The following is a 23,991-nucleotide window of genomic DNA, read 5'->3' on the forward strand; positions in this document are numbered from 1 at the left end:
TTTCATGATTTTTCTTTATAAATAATTTTTGTTTAAATAATTATTGCACACTTCTTGTAAATCCTATAAATTAAATTTCTCTCCTCAAATATCACCATGTTCGTTTGCTATATGATATACAGCTCTGGAAAAAAAAAAAGAGATCACTTAAAAATTAAGAGTCTCTATGATTTTACCAAATTGAAAACCTCTGGAATATAATCAAGAGGAAGATGGATGATCACAAGCCATCAAACCAAACTGAACTGCTTGAATTCTTGCACCAGGAGTAAAGCAGCATAAAGTTATCCAAAAGCAGTGTGTAAGACTGGTGGAGGAGAACATGCAAAGATGCATACAAAAACTGTGATTAAAAAACAGGGTTATTCCACCAAATATTGATTTCTGAACTCTTAAAACTTTATGAATATGAACTTGCTTTCTTTACATTATTTGAGGTCTGAAAGCTCTGCATATTTTTGTTATTTCAGCCATTTCTCATTTTCTGCAAATAAATGTCAATTTTTATTTGGAATTTGGGAGAAATGTCTGTAGTTTATAGAATAAAACAACAATGTTCATTTTACTCAAACATATCATTAAACTTATTATCAGAGGTGCCCACACTTTTCATACCACTGTAACTACAATAACAAGCATCAGAAATACACAATGTCGTGGCTACCTGGCTAAGCTAACAGAGTTAGCGCAGCATCACCTGCGTTGGTTCTGACTGCACATGCTCTGCAGCCGTGGCGGCGTGGGAGAGCGGCAGTGGTGCTTGTGGCTCTAAAGCACAGCTGGCGTGTTTGCCTACGGGCCTCCGTGCGGTCCGGGCAGCGGCGGAGAGCCTGCATATGGTGGGGCTCAGCCCGGGCCATGATGTGCTTGACTGGGACACAGGTCGGCAGGCTAATGCAGGCGGCGGGGCGGGGCTGCAGGGCTTAGTGGGGTGCAGAAAGGCCACTGTGCTTTCCTGACCATTTGCCCCAGCCTACAGCAGTCCAGATGGGACCAGCAGAACTGGGGGCAGCATTAGAGTATTGTAGTGGCCATATGCCTTTGTAATGTAGTAAAAATAAATTGGCAAATTAATAATAATAAAGTTAGTCTGTGATTAAATTGTGATTAATACTGTTACTGGGTTTTATTAGTTAATACTTATTTTGGTACCACTTTAAAATAAGACTACCTTTATAAAGGGTTTATAAATTGTTTACAATTAGTTTATTAATGGTTACTAATTAGGTTGTAAATGCCTTAAAAATAATTCATAATCAGTTATAACACATACGTAGAAAGGGCAACAATGAGCTGTTGTTTGCCAAATAGTGAACCCACAGCCATCTATATTGTTGCCCTTTTTACATATGTGTTATAACTGATTATTAATGATTTTAAGGCATTTACAACCTAATTAGTAACCATTTATAAACCCTTTATAAAGCTAATCTTATTTTAAAGTGGTAACGTTATTTTTTATGCATGGGAAATTTGGCCTTATTAGAAAAACATCTGTTTTAAACAAATTACATGAATACCTTGATTTAAACCCATAATTTGATAGGTCAGAATCAACGACTATAGAAAGAATGAACACAGATTTTCCTTTCCTTTTATTTCTATAGAAACGAAGCCACAATTGTCAGACATCCTGTAAAAATATATATAAAATCTAATTTGCACAGTAGTGACCAGAGGTGGAGCCAAACTTACATATATATTCTGTAGGTCTGTCATATTTCTCCCAGTACAAGTGTCTCAGACTGCCTTCACTGAGTGTACAGAACCAGAATCAAAGAGAATGTTTGCACTGGACACACAGTTTGTTCAGTAAGTGTAAATAATGTTCAGTATTTTATTATTTGTGTATTTTATTAAGTGTTAATTTAGTGTTGTGTGACCAAACAATTCACTCCTAAATCTAATTATTGTAACAGAACTCAGAATCTTCTATGGTCCAGTTTAGGCACAAATCTTTGGTGATGATTATAAGATTAAAAATAATAATAATAATAATAAATTAAACAAGCTAAGGCTGTCAATCACTTAATTCCTTAGTGATTTAATAGCAAAAAAAGATTTAAAAATTTCCACAGGGAAAAATAACTGTTGTAATTAGACACTGGAGATGGGAAGACAGTTTAAATAAAATTGAGACGTAAAATGGGCGGGGCTGTCTTGTCATTGTAACATATGGTGATGGGCGGAGCTACACATATCATACATCTGCGAGCCACCAGAAGAGCTGTCCACGTCCTTGCTTTTTTTTACAGTCATTGAAAATGACAAAAAAAAAGCTCAAAGGAAGCTTGTTTATTGTCCTCTATAATCTAAAAAACCTTGCATCTACGTTTCCAATTGGTTCACTTTTTGACATTGAATATCAATCTGGCAGATGGGTTTTTACAGTGTGTCCAAATAATAACACGAATGAATAGACCAATAGAAATGCTCCAAAACGACTTTTACATTGATTTCCACTGAAGCTTTATAAGGAAGTTGTTGTCTCATGGTTGCCAATTTGGAGATTTTTGTGATACTGGACAGACCTGTTGTGTTGATCAGAGAATTAAAAAAAAAAAAAAAACATGAAAATACTCTCTATCGAGCGAGTGCAGGTTAGAACTCAATGCCTAATTATTCTGCCAATGCCACTCGTTTTTTACTGAATTCTCATCCTGTGCATCATAAATCATTCATTCTGAAATATGGGAGAAACAATTACGGTGCTAATTTGTTTACATAACTCAGTGCACATTTGTCCAAATTATTATTAATAAACTTGCTATTAAAATTGAGTATTTTTTTTTAAAAGGCTTGGCAGTTCTCTATTGTTTCTTAACGTTCGACTGCTTGAGATCTTGTGCTGGTTTCACTCTCTAACACCGATTCGTATTCAAACCAGTGTCCACAGATACACACAAACAATATAACCCAATTGTTATTGAGCGCCTCGCTATTTGCATAATCAGTGTGAGCGAAGAGCTTGGGCTTTCGTATCTACAGAGAGATTCAGGTCTTCCATACAAAATCCTGTGAGGATGTGAGGGCGTGTGCTTATGTGCGTGTGTGCGGGGGATGTATATATTTACTGCACATCAAAAATATATAAGATACTTACTTTATTTTTATTATTATTATATGTTGGGTATGCTAATACCAGCTAATGTTCACATATAAAAGGAATTTAAATAAAGATTTTTTTACTAATATTATACGTTATTTTTAATGGCAAGATACATATTATTTACAGGTATTTTTTTTTTAAGAAAATGTGTGATGAAATACAAAATATGTAGAAAGAGTGCAACAAAAAACAGATAAATGCTTTAATAAGAAAAATAAAATGCTTTTTTACTATATAATAGTACATTTATGCTATTTTACACAAGTATGTTATTCTTTCTACTCATTCTACGAAACAGATGACATTTGTGCCTGAAATGTTCTATGACAAAAACTAAGCATTAAACAATTTTTAAAAAGCTACTGAAGCTATTAATTCAATTGTTCTTGTTAACATGTTATATGAAAAAATATATATCTTAAAGAGTAACATACTATTTTTATTGACTCTTTATTATTACATAACCACATCCACGTGTCTGTATTGGTCAAGATGACATTTGAAACTAAAATATCAAAAAAAATGCTGAACCCAAACATGAACCGATTGGTTAAAAATTCCAATCAGTGATCTACAACCAATTTATTAAAATTGCTTGATTGAAGTTTGTTGATATCAGGTTGGGTGCATCATTGTGCAGGGATTCTGTAACATTCTGTATTGTCTATATTACTTCTTGAAATCAACCACATTTTAAACACTGTTAAATTCTGAGCATCAGCAAAACTGCACTATGAAGCTCAGTATTGTTAGAAATGTTATTTTTACACATTCTACAAAAATGCAAAATTTGACAAAAAAAAAAAAAAACGTGAGTAGATCGCTACCCTGGGTTTACTGGGGTTTGCAGCCATAAGTGAGGTGTGTATTGCCATTTAGAGGTTTATCAAAGAACTGCAGGGTCCTGTAACTTGATGCAGAGTTGCCAAAACCTGCAAAATATAAAAATATAAATCATACGATCTGACCAGCTCCCAGGATCAATTTAACTATTGGCAGATTGTCAATTGGCAAATATTTGGGCTTAAAACTGTCTGATACCAATACAGAGCTTTTATATTTGTATAAACATTTACTATTAAACATTTACTACTTTATTTATTGTTTATATCTTTGTATATATTTTTTTATTTGACCCACTACCCTGTCACTCAACTTGTTTTGTCTATAAATAATGTACTATTGTTTTTAATAGCATCACAAAGAGCCAGTAGGGCAGGATGGAACACATTTTGACAGGCTTTTGTTGTTTTTATTGTTTATTTGTTCTTTTTTTTGTAACTCTTAAGTATACTTAAGGGATTTAAAGTATGTTATTTAGGTAAAGAATACTAAAAGTGCATTTTCTATTTAATATACTTAATAAAAAAAATATATATATACCTTTACTGTATTTCCATAAAATGTAGTTTTAAGCATTGTGCTTTTAAACTATACGTTGTATTGATAGAAAATATTGCCATTAAATACTGATTAAAGTGCACTTTTTTCCCTAGTGTCATCAAGGTGTACACAATATGTGCATCAATATGTAAAGTAGTACATATTTACAATATACTTCAAGTGTATTAAAAATTATGTAATGTAATTATTAAAAACACATACTTAAATCCAGTTAAATTTGCAGAAGATATATGAAAAAAAAACTCAAAAGCACAAGCTAATGTTGTATTTAAATATAGTTTAAATACACTTGAAATATACTTAAGTTGCCACAAAGTGTTCCAAAATAATACATTTAGTATGTATGTATTAAAGTATGTATTAATTTTTAAGCTAAAAGTATGTACTTTTCCATGTTAAGTATACTTTAATATACTTAAATGCATTAAGGTAAAAACAGGGTCTGTCAAGCTCAAGCCAGCCACATTGTTGCATGAAATACATTTGGACAAATGTATTGTATGTATTTTTTAGATGAATGTTTATACTACTAATTCAAAGAATGGCTAGAGATGCGAATTATAAATTATAAATTAAATTTTTGGCACTTACACTTGGTCAGAACTGACCACAATTTTACCATTTGATACATTTTTATTCTAAATAAGACTCCTATATCTAAATAAATTATATGGGTATTGGTATTATTATACTTTCCCTTATAGTGGTGGGTGTGGGGGGCTTTTTTATTGTGGATTGTGAAACTGTGAATGAAAAACACGGACATATTATCTGTTTTGTAAAGTGACTCGATTGCCAAATGCAACTAAACTGCTCCACGCTACCACACTCTCTCTTAATTGCTGTCGCGTCCCACTGACGCATATTGATAAGCTAGATTTAGCTTGATCTTTGGAGACAATCTACTGTCTTACTGCTACAGTGCATTCATCCAGAGCAGCCACAGAGCGCGCAAAGAGAAAAAAAAACTAAACAAAACACAAAAAAAACGTATGATTAATGACTTAATCAGTAAATCAAATTACTCCAATCTTACACCTGACAAGACTCGTGCCATTGCTGCCTCCGGAGAGAAGCGTGAACGTGTTGGAGAGTGTGTGTCGTGTGAAACAGAGACAGGACAGAGAGCAGTGTGAATGACTGTCGACCAATCCCAACCAATGAGCTGTCTTTAACGTGTACTGAAGGCAACACGCCACAACGGCCGAAGATGCTCACAGAGAGGTGACGTAAAAAAATGGCGCGACACCATTCACAATTAGTCAGCACGACCATTCACAGCACAGCACAGACTCGTCAGTGGCATGCAGAGAAAAAAATAAACCAATACATAAAGAAATAAAGAAATAATAACATTGACAGATTATGACAGAGCTCCTAGGATGACGGGATAATAAAGAGTTGCTTTGTCTCGCAAATGTTTCTGCGGGAAAATATCAATTGTCACATGTTTGATGACACTGTTCTGGGGTCAGCCATTAGCTGTCACAATGACGGTTGTGCTCTCGTGTCATGCTCGGGGTTTTTTCACTGCAAAAAAAAAAAAACGATCGTCTCGGCAAGTGAGAACATCTTAAATGCAGGCAACATATCCAATACATTAATATTGCTCCTGATGATTTATAAACGTATAAAACGTGATCAAATGATCAAATCATGAGAAATGATCTTACTGAACTGTCAGATCGTTTTATCTCCTTCAAGCCTAACCCTAGTATTTGCTAAAGGAAAGTAAAATATCTGCCAGTATGGAGTGAACATTTCACTTGATAAGATGGATTAAAATAAGTAATACAATACATTTCTTCCATGACAGCTTCTTTTTTCTCCGGACTGTCAATATTCTCCACTCAAGGACTATTCATTACATTCCTGGTAAAACATATTATTATTCTGCTACTTGTAACAGTCTATCACAGAGCTTTGCTTCTGTTACATATGACATATAATTTGCACAATGCCTTTCATTCACTTTCACATTCACATTCTTGTACTTCTTGCTGTCTGACCCATTCATGTCTGGTTCTACGTATTTTTATTGTTTTTGTAGTTCTATAAATGTAGTCTATAACTAGACAGATTTAAATGTAGGTACTACTTTAAAATAAGACTACCTTTATAAAGGGTTTATAAATGGTTTACAATTAGTTCGTTAATGGTTACTAATTAGGTTCTAAATGCCCTAAATAAGACTACCTTTAAAAAGGGTCTATAAATGGTTTATTAATGGTAACTAATTAGGTTCTAAATGCCCTAAAAATTATTAATAATCAGTTATAACACCCTTTATAAAGGTAGTCTTATTTTAAAGTGGTACCTTAATGTACACTGGTCTTACAGGTTCTATTAGCTAGATTTACAGGTATTTCCATTTAGATGGTTTATGTTGGTCAATTTCCATCCCTAGCCATTAAAATATTTTTTTAAAATTATTTTTAAAGATGGTTAGGGTTAGGTCAGTAGAGTACAATAATGTATGTACTATATTAACAGTACATATTTAATAAAAATACACCAACTGGCCAAAAAAAAAAAAGTCTGCACTTGGATTTAAGTAAGTAAATGATGTGGGGTTGGTTGGTTGATCCTGCAGGTTGGTCTACAGGTTTAGGTTCAGCAACAGTATGTGCTGAAAGAATGAGGTCAGCTGACTACCTGAATATACTGAATATAGACCAGGTTATTCCATCAATGGATTTATTTTTTCTTCCCTGATGGCACGGCCATATTCCAAGATAAGACAATGTCAGGATTCATGGTGCTGGAATTGTGAAAGGGTTCAGGGTTCAGGGAGCATGAGATCATCATTTTCACACATGGATTGAGAGAGAGTTCACCACAGAGTCCAGATCTTAACCTCATTGAGAATCTTTGTGATAGAGTGCTGGATGGAGAAGAGCTGCTTTGTGCAGTGGTCAGACTCTACCATCATCAATGCTGCTGCAAGATCTTGGTGAAAAAAAATTAATGCAGCAACACTGGTTTAAAATAAATTTTGTGACATTGCAGGAGCTTGTCGAAACAATGCCACAGTGAATGTGTGCTGCAATCACAGCTAAAGGTGGTCCAAAAAAAAACAAAACTTTTTTTTTGGCCAGGTGGTGTAACTTCTTCAATTCTGCTACCTCAGTGAAACATTATTAACATATAATTCACTCGCTTTCTTCCATTTTTATAAAATGTGTATATCCTAAACCTAAAATTCAAATCATTCAATCATGTATTCATCCTGAAATTTATATAACAAGAGGAGCAATATTCTTTGGACAACTGAAAATTGAGAATTATTAGAGCCATATTTTTAATATTTAAGATGCCTCCACTTGCCAGGATATTTGACAGTGCAAAATTAAGGCAAGGTGATGACGTACATCTTTGAGCAGCGTGCTAATCTGCAGTAAAGCGGACAAAAAGACGTAACAAAAAGGAAATAGAAGAAGAAATAGAGCTTAAAAACATCCAAATCAGCCGTTTTTTTATCTCTAGTCTTCCTGACAAACAGCCCTTGCCTCTGATCTTTTGAGGACTGTCAGGTCTATCCCACTTAATTCTCCAGTTACAGTCCACCGTTCCAGCACGGATGCCTCTTACCATTACGTTTGCAGTGACATCTCATTTGATTTAATTTGCCAATTACTGCGCCGGCCGCCGTCCACGCAGGAGAAGGGAATTAGACTAATAAATCTGCGTGGCCTTTTCCGAGGCTGCCTCGGCTCGTGTGGAAGCGGGGGGGAGGGAGTTTGACCTCAGAGAAGTAAGTGTGAGCGGAGGCGGCGGTCTGGTGGAGTGCTGTGTCAGTGCGCGCGAGTGTGCATGTCTGTGTGTGTGTGTGAGTGTGAGTGTGAGTGTGTGCGTAAAGGCAGCGGAGTGTGTCTTACCTGTCACTGTAGGCAGCAGCAGTGGCGGTGGCAGGCTGGGCATATCGGTAGGCAGCGTAACCACCCTGGAACACAACACACACACACACACACACACACACACAGAAACACACAGACACACACGTTGGGATGACTGCACTGATACTACCCACCGTGCAACAACATCTGTTTGGACTGTCTGCTTTATTTCTTTATTTATGTGCTTGTCGCTGCTGTTTTGATTTGGGGGTTATGTGCAGTGACAGATGATGGAGGATAGCCCGGCTCAGAACTCATGGACTGATCATAGATAGTTGGATACACAGATACACAGATATCTAGATAAGAATGTATATATTTGTATATACTGTATGTTGAGTTTTGTATATACAGAAAATCTATACAGAAGAATGTACAGGTATTTCTGTTATTGTTGATAATTATGGCTTACAGCCAATGAAAACCAAAAAATCAGTGTATCAGTATTGTAATATTATATAAGACCGATTGGTACTTTTTGCAGTGTGGTAGTGGGGCAAGTCCTGCTGGAAAATGAAAGCTGTCAGTAAAGGGAAGCATGAAGTGCTGTAAGATTTTCCGGGAAAACAAAACTGCACTGACTTTAGACTTGATAATAAAACACAGTGGATCAACACCAGCAGATGACATGTCTCTCCTCTAAACCATCACGGATCATCTGTAAATTTTACATTTCATTTAAAGGAAATCAAGAGACTGTAGTCTTACTGGAGGAAGAGTGGAAAGACACACATTCCATGCTGCTTGAGGTCTAGTGTGAAGTTCCTGCCAATCAGTAATGGTTTAGAGAGCCTGGTGCTGGTATTAGTGCAGAGCCTACCATAAGATTTATATATTATATCTTTTCATGTTTCCCTCTGCTGACAACTTATATGGAGATTCGTTTTTTTTCCATTTTCCAGCAGGACTTGGCACACTGCCCACGCTGCCCATTCTGCTGACATGGTGATTTGGGATGAGCTAGAGCAACAAGATGGAAAAGCAACAACTATTGTTCAGCACCTCCAAGAACTCCTCCAAGATGCTAAGAAAACTATGTGCAGATTTATATAAGATCATCAAGTAGCCTGCTTTTAAATCTATACAGCTCTGGAAAAAAATAAGAGACCACTTCAGTTTCTGAATCAGTTTCTCTGATTTTGCTATTTATAGGTTTATGTTTGATTAAAATGAACATTGTTGTTTTATTCTATAAACTACGAACAACATTTCTCCCAAATACCAAATAAAAAGATAGTCATTTAGAGCATTTGTTTGCAGAAAATGAGAAATGGCTGAAATAACAAAAAAATCTCAAATAATGCAAAGAAAACAAGTTCATATTCATAATGTTTTAAGAGATCAGAAATCAGTATTTGCTGGAATAACCCATTTTTTATGCATCTAGGCATGTTTTCCTCCACCAGTCTTACACATTGCTTTTGGATAATTTTATGCCTTTACTCCTGGTGCAACAATTCAAGCAGTTCAGCTTGGTTTGATGGCTACCTTTGTAAAATCAAAGAAACTCAACATTTTAAAGTGATATCTTATTTTTTTCCAGAGCTGTATATATCTATATATAAACATTTCTAAACACATTTCTGTATATAGATAGATGTTGCACTGCGTATAAATAGGGAGATAAGTATGTTCGAATACAGACTCGAACACGTGTGACAAGTCCCCTCTCTCGTTGCAGTCATCCTCTCGCAACGACTTCACAATGTAAACACTGCTTGATTCATCCGAATGAGTGTTGCACTTAAGCCGCGCTCGATAAGAGTTGAAATGCATATCATAATCACTGTTATTAAATATGCATGATCTAATTACCAAACGGCAGCAGCAGCAGTGGCGGCGGCAGCATTGTGTGTCTGTTCTTGAGAAAGCCGGCGCTCTCGCGCTTCCTGATTCTGCTCATGCGCGCGACAGAGGATTAATTATGTATTTCTGTCATACTACATGGGACCGTACCCCCCCTTCCCCTCCTCCTCCACCCCTCCTCCCCCCTAAACAACAACAACAACAAAATGCTAATTCGAACATGCGGAACAGAAACATCCCGAAACATCAGCTGTTCAATTAAGCAAACGGACCAGACCAACGCAGTCCTGGCAGCGGCCCATGTGCACTGATGCACTCAATCTCAAACTGGGCGGACGGCGGGGGTCCATGTGAAATGAACCGGGGCGTGAGAAAACTACAGCCCCCACCAACACCCCCCCCTCGCTCAATTGCGTGCCCGTCCGCACACACGCAGACGCGTCCCTGCAAAAATACAGCCATCTGCCTTTCTTCTGCTGCCTGTCTCTCTCTCTTTCTCTCTCTCTCTCTCTTTTCCTTATGCCTGCTCTCCTTTACTCTCTATTCTATTCTTTACTTATTCTTTCACTCCTGCTTTCTTTGCTTTCCTGTATCGTTCTCTCTCTTCTCTCTTTCTCTCTACCTCCCTCTTCTGCAGTTAGTGCTTTTCTCTTTCATCTCCTTCTGCACTCCCTCTTTTACTGCATCTTTCTTTGCCTTTCTGTACCACTGCTCATTTATTTGCTTTTCTCTATCGTTCCCTCTCTTTCTCTCCCTTTTATGGCTATTTCTTTCATCTTTCTGCTGTTCTTTTCTTCCGCCCTCCTTTTCTCTTTCATTGCTCCCTTCTTTGCTTTCCTGTATCATTCTCTCCCCTCTTTCTAAACTCTCCTTTTCTTCATCCCCTTTCCGCTGTTAGACATCCTCTCTTATTTTTCTTTTTTCCTCCTGATCTTTCACTCCCTCTTTCTTACTTCTACTCTCTCTCCCTTCCTCTTTCTTGCTCTTCCCCTCTGTTATCTGCCTTTTTGCTGTCTGTCTCTCTATCTTTCTCTCTCCCTTTCTTTTCCTTATGCCTGCTCTCCTTTACTTTCTCTTCTATTCTTTACTCTTTCACTCCTGCTTTCTTAGCTTTCCTGTATCATTCTCTCTCTTCTCTCCATTTCTCTCTACCTCCCTCTTCTGCAGTTAGTGCTACTCTCTTTCATCTCTTTCTGCACTCCGTCTTTTACTGCATCTTTCTTTGCCTTCCTGTATCATTCTCTTTCTTCTGTCTAGTCTCTCCTTTTTTTCTCTACCCCATTCTTGTGCAGTTGGAGCTACTCTCTTTCATCTTTCTGCAGTCCTTCTTTCACTGCATCTTTTTTGCTCTCCTCCATCGTTCTCTCTTCTTCTCCCTTAAATTTTTACTGTTGTCTTCACTCATCTTTCTACACTTCCCTTCATTTCTTTGCCTCTATCATTTTCACTCTCTCTGTGTTTACACTTCTTTGCAGAAATTCTCTCTTTTATTTACTCTCTTCTTTCCTCTCAGCTTCTCTTTCCCTTCTTTGCTCACTCTTTCACAGATCCCTTCTTTTCCTTCCTCTATCATTCTCCCTCTGCTTTTCTCCCTTCTGCTATTTTCCTTCTTCCTCCACCACTCTCCCCCTTGTTTTTTTCTTAGGCCCACTTCATTTTATCCTATGCTCTTTTCCTGTTTTTTTCTTCTTTTTATCCTCTGCACGCCCTCTTTCTTTTTCACTGCTCATTTATTTGCTTTTCTCTATTGTTCTCTTTCTTTCTCTCCCTTTTGCTATTAGTGCTGTTCTCTTTCATCTTTCTGCTGTTCTCTTCTTCCTCTCCTTTTCTCTTTCATTGCTCCCTTCTTTGCTTTCCTGTATCGGTCCTCCCCTCTTTCTGCTCTCTCCTTTTCTTCATCCCTTTTCTGCTGTTAGTGTTTCTCTCTCATCTTTCTGCTCTTTTCTTCTTCATTTTCTTCATTGCATTTCCTCCGCTCTCTTTTTCAGCTTCAACCTTTCTCATTCCCTTATGCCTGCTCTCCTTTTCTCTTTCTGTTCTTTTGTTTTTCTTTTTCTGTCCTTTCTGCGCTCCATCTTTTACTCTACCTGTCTTTGCTTTTCTCGATCATTCTCTATCTTTCTTCGACTCTCCTTCTGTTGTTAGTGATGTTTGTTTTCTGCTCTCTCTGTCTTTTCTTTGTTTCAACCCTTCTCTCTCCCTCATTATAACCTTTTATTTTCTATCTCCTCTATCGTTCTCTCTTCTCCTTCTACTCTCTTATTTTCTCTACCTCTCTCATCCTTCTCTCTGTCTCCTTATTTCTTTGTCTTCACGTCTCTCTCTGTTTGGTGTTCTTCCTGGTTTTTCTTTATCTTTCTTCTTCTGTTTCACTGCTCATTTTTTCTCCGTCTTCTTGTGTCTCTTTTTCTGTCAGTGTCTCTGTCTCTCTCCTGGTTCTCGCTCTGCATCTTCCTCCCTTTCTTTTTGGCCTCACTTTTTCTGTCTCTCCTTTCTCTCCTTCCCACTCTCTCTTCCTCCAGGCTGTCACGCTGCAGCAGCAGCCCTCCTCCTCTTCTCTCTCTCTTTTTTTCTCCTACTCTCTCTCTCTCTTCTGCTTGAAAATGGTATTTCCCTGAGTGATGACTCTCTCCCTAAACTTCATTTACTCTGCTGATGTGAGTGGGCTGGATTAAAGTTAGAGCTGGGCGATATTATATCAAATCAGTATCAACATTCACTGAACATTGTACCTCGATTATGATTAATTAATTATTATTAGGAATTAATCAATAACACTTTTACCTTTTTAATAAAGAATCCTGCCAATATCAATGACCAATACCGATATCAACGTCGACTGAAGTACTTTAGTCAATAGTTCTGAATACAGGAAGTAATCCTGAAGTTTATAGAGTTCTATTTGTTATAGGTTTTATGTGGGTTAAGGCAGTATTCTGTACCCCAAAGATGATATTATTAGTAGGACTGTCAGCGTTTAGGTGTTAATGCACGTGGCTTATTTGGAATCAGTAACAAATTATTTTTATTTTTTTTTTTTTACACAAGTTATTACTGCACCATGTATCAGTTGAGATTTCCAGCCCTGACCCGGCTAGAGAGCTTTGTTTGTCTTTCTCTCTCCGTCTCTCTCTCTCTCTCTCTTTGATTGTCTCTCGCTCTTGGTCTCTCTTTATACTTCCCTTTCCCACGTTGGTTTTATCTTCCCTCAAACATAAAAGTATATACTAGTATTTTAACAGACACCGCTAATATAAATATAATTGCATTTTACAATTTTTGAATTCATTATTTTATTTCCATTAAATATTTGCTAAGTGCGATTAATTGCAGTTAATAATAGAGTTTTCCCACAATTAATCCGATTATTTTTTTAATTGATTGACACCGGGAATTATTAGTAATTATTAGTAATAGTTGACATAGTTGAGTAACTGCACATTTCAGAGTTATGAAAAAAGAGAAGAATTTCCCCAACGTATAACATAATACATAATAATGTAACACAATAAATATTCTGCTAGCTTCACTCCAGCTTTATGGTATTGGTGCAACACTGGCTATTTTTTTTTTATTAACAACTAACAACATTTTCTTTGTTTTAAGCTTTTTGATTTGCTCAATTTGCATTTAGATTTACAATAGGTTTTGATTTAGGATTTAGGAATAGTATTTAAAGAACATTTTAAGATTAGAAGTATATTTTTTGTTATAACTATATGGTTATAACTATAGGGCTAATTATAGGGTCATAAGAAGCATTTGGCAACCTATTCATTTACTGTATCTTCTGAAACTGGTTTTAAAATAAGGGTATTATAATAAAAAGGGCATGACCTGCTTCTATCCAGAGAAATTTCACAAGCTTTTGTTCACTAGATTCCAGAGCATTGCTGTGAAGATTTGACTGCATTCATGCCTAGAACAAAGCATTAGTGAGAATGATCAGGATGTTGGATGATCACCAACCTACACCATTAAAAGTATTGGATGAAGCACCATTAGGGCTGGGCGATATGGGAAAAAATTGTATCATGATAGTTTTTCACATCAGCCGATATCGATATGTATCAAGATATAAATCAAATCACTTTCTGTTACACTTAAAGGTTTCTTTTTACTCATAAGTGACGGAATAAAGGAGTTATGGCCAAGCTCACTAGCAGTCTGAGAGCCTTGTGGACAGACACTAGGATGACACTTGCCAACTTGCCAAGTGGGTACAAGGTACTCAGACAGCTTTTAAATAAATTTTAAAATGTCATTATACATCCACACAGGTCCGAAACCCACCCCTGACATGTTTGGTCCTAAAAACAAGCACAAGGGGACAAATATATAAATCATACATAAAATTCAGACCCTTTACATTATTTGTCTGTTTAAATTAAATTGCAAAAGCACTTTTTTATTAACCCTTGTGTGGTATTTTTCATCAAATGATACTAAAAAAATATTTTTTCTAACTCAAACTCATTGGCATTGGCTCATTTTTTGTGAAAAACATACATCAAAACACATTTTCAATAAACACACACTGTACACCCCCCCCCCCCCCCTCCACATTTATATTACATACAGTATGTTTGGCCAAGGGCTAATAAACATTGCTTCATTTGTAAATTTGAAACTAAACTAATTTTCTACTCATATCTTGAGTTTAATTCATTTTCTTTTACATTTTATTAAAAAACTAATAAAAAAAGAGTAGCACTTTTTGAAAGAAATGTAACATAAGAAAGGTAAAGGGCAAATATTAACCATGTAAGCTGTTTATATTGCTTGCAATTTAGGTGAAGCGAGCATGTGTAAAGCATTTTAATGTAAAATTGCTTAATTTTGCCGAATTAAATACAAGTAACAAAGTAAACGAGTAACAAAAATATGAACAACACACAAGGGTTAAAGGGGAGGGGATGAGCACGCAGTTCAGGGCGCTGCCTGATCGCGTCCTGCGCCTGTTCACAGCGCTACTTAAATGGGAAATAGGAAATAAAGTTTATGGAATCCTATCGTCCGCCTTATCACATTTATCGCGATATATAATTTCCTCGATAACTATCGATACTATCGTTTTATCGCCCAGCACTAAGCACCACCATTCTATTCTAGCAGTGCTGAGCTGCTTTATTCCACTCTCTATACTAACTAAATTTCTAACTCTTGCACGGCATTAGATACGCTTCTGAGAGTATATTCTTTATATTATTACAATTCTATTCACAATACGTCCAGTAGCTGCATGCGTTTTTATTAGGAGTTATTATTAGGAGTGTCCACAGACATTTGGACAGAGGCATGAAGCATGGTGGGCATCTGCATGGACCCCTGCCTCCATCAGACCTGGCCAACTAAGCTTGGGAGGAGAGTGACAGGTTGCAGAACGGTGTGTGAACAGTGGTCAGGAGTTTAATACTGAGACACGCATCTGGAGGGAGGCCATCATTTATCTTTATGACTCCCGGCAAGGAGAGACAGCAAGAGAGAGAGAGAGAGAGCAGGAGAGAGAGAGAGAGAGAGAAAGAGAAGAAGGGCTTCACTGGTCCTGTTTCTGCCCTGACTGCTCCCATCTATCTGCAGCGTGTGTGGACACAGGACGCTTATCAGGCCCAGTGAAGCGGGCGGCGAGGCTCGAGCGCTCCTGCGTGGGCGCGTGTTTGTCTGGCCGTTTTGGTGCTGGGTGCTCGCCGCTCTCAGAACGACAGTAAAAGAGACAATAATTGATGCAAACGCCTCAGTCTTCTTCTTCATCTTCTTCTTTTTCTTCTTCTTTTTCCGCCGCTGCTTATTGCTTTTACAACAGCCGTTCTCACTGCGCTCCTTCAGAGCCGGTTATTAGCGGCGGCGTGTTTCGAGAGAGAGAGAAAGCAACACCGTGTTCTGGTCGCGGCGCTGCTTTTTAATTGAAACCTCTTATTTGGAGGCAAATGTTTTGATTTCCCTAATGGATCCGACAGTTACGAATTAAAGCATCTCTGGAATTTTTGCGAAACGCTCTCTTTTCCGTCTCGCGATGGTGTATTAAACGCGTTTAGCTGAATTACGCTCCTCTCTGATGGATGGGTGGTTGCCAGTTTAATTTCCCAGCTCTTTCCCCTATGGTAGACGCTGGGTTATTGCTCTCCACTCTCTCTGTCTCTCTCTCTATCTTTCTCTCTCTCTCTCTATCTTTCTCTCTCTCTCTCTCTCTCTCTCGCTCTCTTTTTTTCCTCTTTGTTTAACTGGCACATCTCAGTGCCTTGGCACATGCCGGTCTTGTCTATTTGATGGTAACGCAGATTCATTCCACACTCTTCATAAAAAAAAAAATATAAATAAATAAATAAACGTTCCACGGCGTTCGGCAAATGATGCCGAGCGATAAACACAAATACAGTTCTCGGCTAGTTTCTAATGAAAATTAAATTAACTTATCGCGGGCGGTGTAATCAATCGGAGGAGCCGTGGCACTCCGGCTAATGGCAGGAGAACAGAGGGTGCGTTAATGCAGCCTTCATGCCATTTCCATGCACATTTGTCACCCAGCGTAATTTGTTTGGTCTCAGAGAAGGGCAAGCGGTGCAGGTCCCTCAGAATCAGACATCAGACATCAGTCGAGGCTAGATCAATTTTAAAGGGGAAATTCACTTATTATTTTTTTTTATTTTTATAAATATTTATTAAAATATCAGCATTAATTAAATGGTTAAACTGTAATAGAGCTCATTTAGAGTGGGCTTAGTGTGAAATGCTCAGCTCTAGAGACAAACTGAGTCTCAAATTGAGAAAAACAGTCAGATTCAGAATTATTGACAGCTATTTTTTGGCATTTCCATGGTTTTACTTTTATTAAAATAACAATTAGGACTCCCAGGATCCCCAGTTTTAATGTAGTGGTAAATAAAACAGCTTTATGTTTAATAGTAAGCTCACAGCATAACCAGCCTGATTGCTCGATTGGATCTTTTTTTTTTTTTTTGATAAAGAGGGCAGTACAAAAAAGGATCCATAAATAAAAGGATCCATATGCTGAGTGTTTGAGCTTAAAAATGACTGTAACTGATCAACTACATCTTGCTAACACACACAATGTTACTAATAAATGTTTGGTGTGGTGCAGTGGATAACACCACCAAAGGCCAGTGAGCTACCATGTTGGAGACTGGGGTTCAATTCCCGCTCTGGGTGACTGAATTCTGTGCTACACCAAAAGAGTCCTTGGGCAAGACTCCTAACACTACACTGGCCCACATGTGTATTTTAAATTCTTAAAAGCTTTTGCTTTCTCTCCTTTTGCTTTACTTTATTTTTCTCTCTATTTTTCTTTCTTTCCTTTCTGCCTTTACTCTCTTTCTTTCCTTTTTTCTTTCTCACTCCCTCTTAATTTTTATTTTTCTCTTCTTTCTCTCCCCGCCATCTTTCTTTTATTCATCTTCATTTTTTATCTCTCTCTCTAATCTTTCCATATGATCTTTTAATTTCTCTCATTCCTTCTTTATCGTTCACTTACTCTATTTATCTCTCTGTTCCTTACTCTATTTTGTTGTCTGCTTTCTCCCTTTCTCCCTCCCTTTGTCCCTCTCTCCTCTTTTCTTTCCCCTTAAACTCCTGATTTCTCTTTAATCCTTTCTTTCTTGTTTTCTTTCCATCTTTCTATCTCCCCCACTTCCCCTTTCTCTTTTTCACATTTTTCTCTCTTTTTTCTCTTCTTTCTCTCTCTCTCACACTCAGATCTCTGTCTTTTTATTTTACTCTCTCTCCCTTTCTTTTTTCATTTTCTCATTCCTTACTTCTTTATATTCACAATTTTATCATTCTCCTTCTCTTCTTTTCTAGGACTTTTTGTCTTCTCTACTTCTTTCTGTCTATGTCTGTCACTTCTCTTCTTTTACCCTTTTATCCCTCTTTTTTTCTTTTCATTCTTTTCTTTCTCTTTTGCGCTTTCCTCACTTTCTTACCTCTCTCCACAATTTTTACTCTCTCTGTTCTTCTTTATCTCTCTTATTTATTTTCTTCTTCTCTCTCTCTCTCTCTCTCTCTCCCACATACACAAAATTTTTCTTTGTCTCTCTCCTTCCTGTTTCCTTTTCTACTCTTTCTCTCTCAATCTCTCTTCTTCCTCTATTTCTCTCTCTGTCTCTTAAAAACACAGAAATGGACAGCCACTCATACTACTGCCAAACTCTTCTGGACTGCACTCCCATCACTGCATCTCTTGAGTGACTAACACACACACACACACACACACACACACTCACTGTGCAGGGCTTTTTTAACTGGCTCAGGTAGCTGTCTGCCCTGCAGCCAGGGGAGAGAGGGAGAGAGTGAGCGGGCGAGCGAGCGAGCGAGCGAGAGAGGGGCTCACTGAGCATGTCGCTGTCCCCTCCGCTGAATAATGGCATATTGTGCCTGCAGCTGTTTGGCTCTGCTGTTTGGTAAAAACATCTCAGACTCCAGTCCCAGGGTCACTTGACATAATGAATCTAACAGATAAAAGCTTAAATGAAGATACAGTCGATAACCCCTGAATAAGAGATGAGGGGGTGGGCCGCGGTGGGCCGCAGCGCGTCACCATGAATCAGGTTGGTGGGTTTACAGTCAAGAGTTACGGCGGTCGAGGCACACACACACACACACACACACACACACACACGTTTAAAGAGAGCATGCAGAATCAGTTTATACTTACATAAATATCTGCACCATAAAATCCGTCCTGGTACACAACGCTGGAGGGATACACACACACACACACACACACACACACACACAGAAGAAAAAAAAAACACAAAGTAATTCATGTTAGTTCATGTGCGCATCACTCTGACCCCATATCAAGTCACAAAGCACGTGTTTCACACAGTTAAACACACCTGTGCTGCCCAAAATAAACCACGGAGCCAAATAATAAGCTCCATTAACTAAATTGCTGTTTTTCAGTTGGCGTATTTTAGTTCGCCATCATTGACTCGTTGCCAGAACGGCATTGTTTGAAAAAGCCAGCTGTATTTTGCTATATTTATTTACCTAGTTTAAAAGGTTCGTGATAAATGAACCTACAGAAGTGATACCAAAACTGGAATCTAATTAGTTCGATTATCTTGCATTAGCGTGTTGTTTAATCTTTTAAAATAAATCTTTTCATAATAATTTATTAATCATCTGACTCCCCATTTCACGATGCTGTCAGTGCTTAAAAAAAAGTAAGAGCTAGCATGTGTTTATCTCAGGGCACGTGAAGCTAAACCAGCTTGTGGAGATTTTGATTTTCCGCTAATGTAAGATCATTGGGAAGTTCAACACGCTTGGAGGAGAACACTAACAATTCAAGCTAATCAAATAGATAGAACAAATAGATAGATAGATAGATAGATAGATAGATAGATAGATAGATAGATAGATAGATAGCACTGTGCTGAGTGTGGGGGAGATGGAAGGTCACCCCCACTCAGAGAAATCAAGACCATTTATACTTTCTTAGAGAGATAGAAAAACGTTTGTTCCTCAGGCCATAAAACTGTTCAACTTCTCTCAGAACAGCACATTAAAAACTCTGAGACATTTTTTCACTCTGGTCACTCTAATACCCCCATCTCTACAGACACACCCTCCTAGATGACCTATTATTATAATTTACCCCACTACTATTTTTTTTATTTTTTGTCTATTGTCCACGGTTTACATCTTTGTAAGTCTTTGTAAGTGAAAGCATCAGTATGAGTGAAAAATCACAAATTATGTGTGTGTTATTGTGTGTGTGTGTATGTGTGTATATGTGTGTGTGTGTGGGTGTTTGAGAGTGTGTTAGTGTGTGTGTGTGTGTGCGTGAGAGTGTGTGCACACTCACCCTCCGTATGCAGGGATGTGTGGTGGAGGAGCAGCTGCCCGGAACGTGTTGTAGACGGTGCGTCCTCTACCTCTTAAGTGTGCCCCTCTGTATGCTGCAGCCGCTGTGGCAGCTGGGTATGGAAAGCCTGGCACTGTCCATGCAAACACATACACACACACACACACACACACACACACACACACACACACACACACACAGAGAGAAGCAGATAAAATACACATGAGTTTAGTAATTACTACTGTATAACAACTATATAACTAATAGGGTTGTGCCATACAATATACACACATATACAAGATACAGTGGATTAAACATATTATATTGTGGTATATTACAATGCTGTAGTAATGTATATATATATATATATATATATATATATATATATATATATATATATATATATATATATATATATATAATTTACACATTACAGATTCCAGCTCTAGTGGAAGTCAGGGTTTAAACACAACAGGGTCTAACACCAGGGTCTTCACATATACAGGTGCATCCAAAAAAAAATTAATATTATTGAAAAGTTGAGTTATCTGTTTAAATGGATTATTATGGCTTAAAGCCAATTAAAACCCCAAAATCTGTGTCTTAGAAATTAGAATATTATATAATATTATTACATAATATATAAGACCAACTGGTACTTTTGGCAGTGTGGGCAGTGTGCCAATTCCTGCTGGAAAATGAAATCTGCTTTTTCACTCTTCCGTCAGACTCTGCTCCGTTGATTTACAAATGCAATTGTAAAATGTACTGGTGATCAGTGATGGTTTGTAGAGACATGTCATCTGCTGGTGTTGATCCACTGTGTTTTATTATCAAGTCTAAAGTCAGTGCAGTTTTTTTTTTTCCCACAAAATCTTACAGCACTTCATGCTGCCCTCTGTTGACAACTTTTATGGATTTCATTTTCTAGCAGGACCTGGCAAGCTGCCCACACTGCTAAAAGTACAGATTACTGTATGCTAACACATATCTGCACTAGATAGCATTGTGTCAAGTGTGGGGTTAAGATAAGGGACCACACAACACCCCCAGAAAAAGCCCTGCCAATGACCAAAGCTCAAATCTGTGGTCTTGTAATCTTAATAATGGGTGCAGTGCATAGCGGGCTTTAACTCTCAGGAGTTATCAACATTGAATTGAATATGATCAGTAATTCTGAACATTTGGACTGCATTAAGCTATTATAATGTATTTATATATTCCTCATATTCCAAATTTAGCTTCAGCTTTGAAGTCAATAAGAAAGCTATTATCTGGTCAGTGTTTCAACAGCTACCGCTCATTAAAAACTGGAAATTTCAGAGAGAAAAGCCAATCATTTCAGGGCATAAAAGTCTTATAAAAGAAAATCACAATCCCATTTATATTCATGAGAAATCTTTTATCAACACAAATCTTTTTTTATCAAAAACGAAAAAAAGTCAAATCCAAAGCAAGCGTGTCTGGCCGGCACCTTCTTTTTTATAATGTACATCCCTAATGGCTGCACACGCCCAGGAAGAATGAGGCACATATAACCTCCAATTAAACTCCCAATTAGGCTGAAATCTCAGCACTGAGAGGTGTTCCGAACATAAGAGGGCTTTGTGGGCTCAGTTAGAGCGAGACTATTGTTTTTATCATTAATCTTAATAGGTCGATGACTGTGGAAATGACTTGCAAGAGGTGTAATTTGAGATGGTGGGGAGAGCGGGCTGTAGAGGAGGAGACGGCGTTCCGTTCTTTAATTATGCAGTTTTTACAAAAAAATGAGATCTAATAAAAGTGTAATAGAAACATTGAATCATTCATTTGGCTTATGAAAAATTGAGAACTGGAAGAAAAGAGGGCCGTGGTAAAAGGTGAACACAATAATTGTTCTATTTCATCCTCCGTCACCTCATCATAAACCCTCAGGCGAGCCCCTAGAGCTGAGGACACGTGTCTGTCTTTTCATTTGAAGGAGTGGGATTGAGAAAAATTCCTGTCAAATTAATTAGCAGCACATTCAGGAACAAAGAGGAGAAAAAGGTGAATGAAGTAAAAAAAAAAAAAAAAAAAAAAAAAAGTATGCATTTGATTCTCCGCATTCAAACAGGAACAATAGTAAAACATACAGTCGTGTGAAAAAAAAAGGACACAAAGCATTTAAACCTTTGTCTTTTTTTTCGAACATATTTAAATATACACATATATATGGACATTTGTTTTTTTTTATACTGATAGATGAAGGTAATACACTGCTTTGCCAAAAACATGCACATGGATTTAGCTAAGTAAATACAGTAGGTAAGAGTCTCCTATTGGATAACTTCTGCACGTGTGATTATGTCGGAGATGGCAACAAGGTATTTAACCCTAACTGATGCAGGGAGTAGCTTCTCATTTTTAATGAGATAAATGAGAAAAAGATGTCAATCTGTTTCAGAAGAGTCAAATAATTGGCATGCATCAGTAACGCTGGGAAAACATCTAAGGATATTAGATTACTGAAACGACTAAAATCAGGTTAAGAGGAAGGACAGTGGGAAAACATTATCTGTGAGGAAGGAATGACTACGAAAAAAAAAAAAAAAAACTCTTGAATGATTATGATCAGTGATCACTTAAACATTTGGTGTTAAACAACACTAAAACTCAGGGATATGTTTAATAGTGAAAGTAAGAGCATTTCCACATGCGCACAGTGCAAAGGGAACTCAATGGATTGGGACTTAACAGCTGTGTAGCTTTAAGAAAACTGTCAGGTTGGGTGAAGGAAGGACGAGGAGGCGGACGCAAATAAACATAAACTTAACTCAAAAGGACCAAGGAGTAACGGGAAAATGAGGACCGCTGACAGATGTAAAAACATACAAGGATCAACACAAGAGAAAGGAAACACGGACTATAAATAGTGGTGGACACAAACGGGAAACAGGAAACACCTGGGACTAAGGGGCGGAGTTATAACTGAACACAGGTAAGTCGAAAATTACAGGGGAACAACACAGAGGAGGAAAACACAGAGGAGGAAAAAGGATAAAGAGAAAGAGAGAATAAGAAAAAGGAAAGAGAGAAGAGAAAGAAAGAGAGAGAGAAAGACAGAAAAAAACATGAGTGAGAGACAGTAAGATAAGGGGATGGATAAAAGACCGGTGGAGAGACACATAGAAAGAGAAATTAGCGAGAGACAGAAAGAAAAGACAGTGACAAGACTGAGGGATATATAAGAGAAAGAGTGAAAGAAAGACAGAGAGAGGGGGATAAAAAGAGCATTAGGAAAAAGTTAAGTATAAAGTGAGTAAGAGAGAGGGAGAGAAGGAAGGAAAAATAGACAGAGAAAGAGAGGAGTGAGAGTGAGAGAGTGCTGCAGAGAGAGAGAGAGAGAGAAAAGAAAGAGAATGCAAAGGAAAAAGGATAAAGAGAAAGAAAGAGAGAGAATAAGAAAAAGGAAAGAGAGAAGAGAAAGAAAGAGAGAGAGAGAAAGACAGAAAAAAAAAACTTGAGTGAGAGACAGTAAGATAAGGGGATGGATAAAAGACAAGTGGAGAGACACATAGAAAGAGAAATTAGCTAGAGACAAAAGAAAAGACAGTGACAAGATTGAGGGATATATAAAAGAAAGAGTGAAAGAAAGACAAAGAGAGGGGGATAAAAAGAGCATGAGGAAAAAGGAAAGTATAAAGAGAGTAAGAGAGAGAGAGGGAGTGAAGGAAGGAAAAATAGACAGAGAGAGAGAGGAAGAGTGAGAGTGAGAGAGTGCTGCTGTGAATGAATAAGTGCTGTGGAGTGAGTGTGTGTGTGTGTGTGCTGAAGCAGATGCTCACACAGGCAGGAGGCAGCTCCTTATTAAAGCTATAAAAGTGAACAACTGCTTTGTAGTGCGATCATTTCTCTCATTGGCTTCTGCGTGGGACGTTTCTTGGGGACAAACCGGGGGAGGGAGCGGGGGCGGACAAAATGGCATT

The 23,991-nt window shown here is 37.6% G+C and overlaps 1 protein-coding gene across 13 annotated transcripts in view; it reads right to left on the bottom strand.

Annotated features, from left to right (window-relative positions):
• rbfox1 (RNA binding fox-1 homolog 1) overlaps nt 1–23,991 on the bottom strand; it is a 463,109-nt gene that overhangs the window by 22,842 nt on the left and 416,276 nt on the right. For all 13 annotated transcript variants that reach the window (XM_049467915.1, XM_049467912.1, XM_049467918.1 and 10 more), the window contains 3 exons: nt 20,042–20,174; nt 18,884–18,923; nt 8,392–8,456 (listed from right to left, as the gene is read on the bottom strand). In XM_049467915.1, the coding sequence (XP_049323872.1) occupies nt 8,392–8,456; nt 18,884–18,923; nt 20,042–20,174 (238 nt within the window). The remainder of the gene's footprint in view (nt 1–8,391; nt 8,457–18,883; nt 18,924–20,041; nt 20,175–23,991) is intronic.

Source organism: Astyanax mexicanus, chromosome 19, assembly GCF_023375975.1.
Source record: "Astyanax mexicanus isolate ESR-SI-001 chromosome 19, AstMex3_surface, whole genome shotgun sequence".
NCBI classification, from domain to species: Eukaryota; Metazoa; Chordata; class Actinopteri; order Characiformes; family Acestrorhamphidae; genus Astyanax; species Astyanax mexicanus.